Consider the following 4,383-nt stretch of genomic DNA (forward strand, 5'->3'; position numbering starts at 1 on the left):
GGTTACAGAATTTTCACATCTCAACAGCTAAAAGGAGAAGTCCTCTCAAGTAGAGCAAGAGATTGTCACTTTTATTGATCACACACTCTTATTGATCACACACTTTTATGGGGAGGAAAAATAAGCATACTCCCCCAACATACAAATATTTATAGATTACTTACGTGTAACATGTATTGCATGTAATAAAATACACAAGAATATAAAATGAAAAAAGATGAACTGTGGATAAAATATGGCAATATTTTAAAGTATATTATTAGCAAAATAACGTTTATTGACAGCACAAAGGTTAAGTGGGTGTGAATGACAGTAATGTGATCCAATGTAGTTTAACTTGATTAACAATTAGAATGCCATCATTTTAAATTCCATAATGTGGCTGAAGAGCAAATACTGCGCCTAGAAAGGCTGTCAACCTGACGACGTTTTATTGCCTGCCGATAGTTTGGTTCCCCCTCAACTCACAACAAAAGCAGTTCCTAGACAAGGATTTTGTTCCTTAGGGAGACAACCCCATGAGGCTGCATGAGCGTGGTGAAGAGAGAGGGAAGGATGGAAGGCAAGAGACAGTGAGATAATGAACAGATGGCTCCTACAGGGCCACCCTGAGAAATACCTTCTTTCTCACTGAGGGGTGAGGAGGAGGGAGTTACCCACCTACTAAACGCTGACCGTCACTGGTTAAGGACTGCCCCGCCTGGCCCACATGCCGCCCAGCAGGCTCTGTGTCCAGAAGACACCTGCAGAAGTCGCTGGGTTTGGGGAACTGCAGGTTCCTCAAAGCTGGAGCTGCAGGTACAGATAGCTTATGCTACATCTGCCATGCCTGCATTATGAAAATGATCTTTTAAGCCCTTACAAAGCAGCTTTATTAGATAAGTAAACATACAGTTAATTTTAACTAAGCAGGTTACATTTAAATGAACACACCCTTGAGAACACCCATGTCCATTGTTCTTCCCACTTTTCCTACAGGATACCTCAAAAATTCAAGTGACACAAGACAATCTGATATACAGGTTGAATGATAGGGTCAATCTGAATATCAAATATTGATATGATTTAATCCTTTCTTAGATTAGAATATATGAACCAAGGTTCTAAATTTCTCTTGCTCCTTCACCGCAGGCTACCTTGTGTGCCCCTGGAGGCGCATGCACCCCTTTCTGGCCATTACTGGACCAAGGGATATAAAGCCTTGTCCAGCTCTCAGCTGGCAACATTTCGATTCATTTCAGGGTATGTCTGACCTATTCTAAATGGGTAAGAAAACACAAGTAATGTGCAGTTCTACTACGGTTTTAGCATTTGCCTCTTACTTAACAGACAGAAGCAGGAGGAGAAAGGGGTAACAGGACCAGATGGCTGGATGCCATCATGGACTCGAAGGACACAAGTTTGAGCAAACTCTGGGAGATGATGAAGGACAGAGAAGCCTGGTGTGCTGCAGTCCACGGGGTCACAAAGAGTTGAACATGACTGAGTGACTCAATAACAACAAACAAGTTACTTAAAAAGAAAGATGAATTTCAACCTTCACAGAATTCTCTGAATGGGTATCTCATTTCCTCATGATTCAACAGTTATACAGAAACCCAACCACAATGCAGCTGCATCCTGGGATTCGGTATGACAGATCAGAATGCTCTGACTTCCCGAAGTCTTGGGTGTGAATGGCAGATTGGGTAGGCTCCCTGCTTTCATCCCCTTTACAGAAATAACAGCTCCATAGAAACATTTTCCAAGTTCACAGCTTCTTAAAGAAGTTACATATGAAAAATCAGAAAGGTGTTTCAACTTTGCTAAACAAGTATTTAACTGAGTTCCAGAAATGTGACACAAAGTTAGAAAACTCCATTTTATTTGGACTGAAATGTCTATCTTATTTATTTAGTTTTAAAACAACTTAATGTAGTTTAACTATTATTATTATCACTCTGAATAACCTTCAACAACCCAGGAACAGAACAGTCTAAGGTTCCAGTTTAAGAAATCCATTCTGTGTAGAAACGTGGTTATGTTAGATTCCCTTAGAGTTTAGTTTCAATTAGCAATAATCGTGCCTCGGATAAACCTCATTGGCTATGATACTGCCCCTGCACAAAGTTTAGTTTAAAATTTTAGAATCAAATCATTTTAGCCTATTAAACACTTTTTAAAACTGCGTAAGATCTGACAAAAGACTGTTTTATGATACACATCAACAAAACTCAACACCACTTTCTCCAATAGTAAAAAAGTGTTTTTTTAAATTGTTACTTTTTAAATGACGTGAAACTAAAGAAAACTGGTTGCCGGCTTTAGAATCATTTTGTTTGGAGAAAAGTATTCTGTGCTTCACCACCTGCTGCCAGGCCTTACAGAGATAGGGTCTATAGTCTACATCCACATCACTCAGGCGATTAAAGGCACAGGAAGGCCCTTCCTCCAGGTGTGAGGCTTTCTGCATTATACTTTGTGTTGTTGCAAAGAGAACCAACCGATACTCGTTTACAAGCTTTTCTAAGAGTTGAGAACACTTCTTCAGAGTAGACTCCTGTAAGTTAACACTTTCTCCTCCGTTGATGCGGTCTATCCAATAAAAAGCTGACAGGCTATCCAAAATCAAAAGGCAGACAGAGGGATGACTACAGAGCATGGTTCCCAGCGAGCACAGGGTGAGGAGTAACTGGGTGCTACTACTGCAGTACACCAAAAACAATCACCCAAGGCAGCGTTTTATTATTTCTTCAGAGCTTTGGGATAGTCTATGCTCAAGGACTGTAACAAGCCGGAGCATATCAAAGTGGTAATCTGTATCAATAAACACGACTTCTACTTCCAGTCCACCTTCTGATTTTGGAAGTATACATCGTGCTGTTAAATGATAAAGCATTTCTGTCTTTCCTGTTCCTTCTGGACCATGAAATTCAAGACTATCACCATGCACAGGTGACTCTTCATCAGCAAACAGATGTGGTTCTATTTCTTTCAAGGAACTTCTACCTTCCAGTCGGGCAAGGAGCTCCGTCCCAGATTCAGCCCTATGGAAGTCACTACACATCTCCCCAGAGGCTCGGCGTACCAGCCAGTCAACCTTCCCGCCTGCAGCGCCATTTACCGCCCGGCGTCTTCCCCTCAGCCAGTCAGAGACGCTGACCCTTTGACCGGGAATTTTAAAAGAAAATAAAAGAGAAAAAATAAAAAAGAAAAAAAAAATTTTTTTTTAATTAAAAAAAAAAAAAGTAAAAATACATCCAGGAATTTCTCTGGAGCTTTTGTGGTCAGTGTGAGTTCAGTTCAGTTTCAGATAGCTCCTTGTTCCAGCTTACACTTCTCGATATCTACAGGCCCCTTCCAGTGTAGTCGGTGTTTTCTACAGGGATTTTAATCTGTTGCACAGGTCCCTTCTGAAGCGGTTCCCTTTGTTTATTTGGCTTCTGTTTGCCGGGCTCTTCAGTGCCTAACTTCTGCCCTGACACAGGCGGGCGGAGGTGGTCTCTTACTAGGTTGCTAGTTCCGTTGTGCTGCGGGGAGGGGCTGGTGCTGCTTTCCCCGTCTACGCTGCTCAGGCTCCCGGCTGCTCTATATGGAGCATGCCTTGCGCTGAGTGCGATTCCAGCCCTCGGTTGTTCCACAAAAGCGTGGACTTGGCTGCGCCTGTGTTTTGTGCCTTCCCCGTCCTAGCGGCTCAGGCAGCCAGGAGCTTGACGGACGCACTCCCCCCGGGTGCGGCGTTCCTTCTGCCCTCCGCGTCCCCAGCCCCAGTCCCCGCCCGCGCCGGTCAGGTGCCTGAGCCCTGTGTCTCGCCACCACCCTTCCGGTGGATGTCGACCATCCAGAATCTCAGGAATTCTTTGGTTAGAAACTGGAGGCCTGTTTGCAGTGTGGTAGGGGATGCGGTCCTTGGGGCCGAGCCTGCCCCTTTCCCCTCCCCCCTGCCTCCTGCCTCCTGCGGGGCTGGGCCGGTCCGCAGCTGGCTAGCTCCTCTGGACTTGCTCGGTCCCTTTGTTCTGTGAACAGCCGGCAGTGTGTTCGGGCTGGTTAATTTTCTGTCTCTCTTTTGCTGTCCCACAGTTTAAGTTGGTTAACTCACAACAGCTCCCTCTGATTGCCCTCAGGGCACTCAGGCCCGGTCCTAAGCAATGCTGCCCACTCCTCTCCGTTCCGCCCCCACTTGCTGGGGGCGGATGCGGAAGTCTGGGGTACTTTTCTGCTGGGAGTTGCTTTTAGGCAGGTAATCTGTGGGTTTTATTTATTTTTCCCCTCCCAGTTAGGTTGCCCTCTGAGATTCAAAAACTTTCTCCAGACCCGTCAGTGCGAGGGTTTCCTGGTGTTTGGAAACTTCCTCTATTAAGACTCCCTTCCTGGGACGGATCTCCGTCCTTAGCTCTTTTGTCT

General features: G+C 44.8%; 1 protein-coding gene and 1 pseudogene across 1 annotated transcript; both read right to left on the reverse strand.

Annotated features, from left to right (window-relative positions):
* Nucleotides 1-1,904: 1,904 nt before the first annotated feature.
* Nucleotides 1,905-2,111, reverse strand: LOC122680931 (annotated as a pseudogene).
* A 26-nt stretch (nucleotides 2,112-2,137) lies between these two features.
* On the reverse strand, nucleotides 2,138-3,086 carry LOC122680371 (DNA repair protein XRCC2-like). Its single transcript, XM_043881670.1, is given in 1 exon segment — nucleotides 2,138-3,086. A coding segment is annotated over 1 exon segment (843 nt). The 5' UTR covers nucleotides 3,047-3,086; the 3' UTR covers nucleotides 2,138-2,203.
* Between the last annotated feature and the right edge of the window lie 1,297 nt (nucleotides 3,087-4,383).

This window comes from Cervus elaphus, chromosome 22 (genome assembly GCF_910594005.1).
Source record: "Cervus elaphus chromosome 22, mCerEla1.1, whole genome shotgun sequence".
In the NCBI taxonomy this organism is placed as follows: Eukaryota; Metazoa; Chordata; class Mammalia; order Artiodactyla; family Cervidae; genus Cervus; species Cervus elaphus.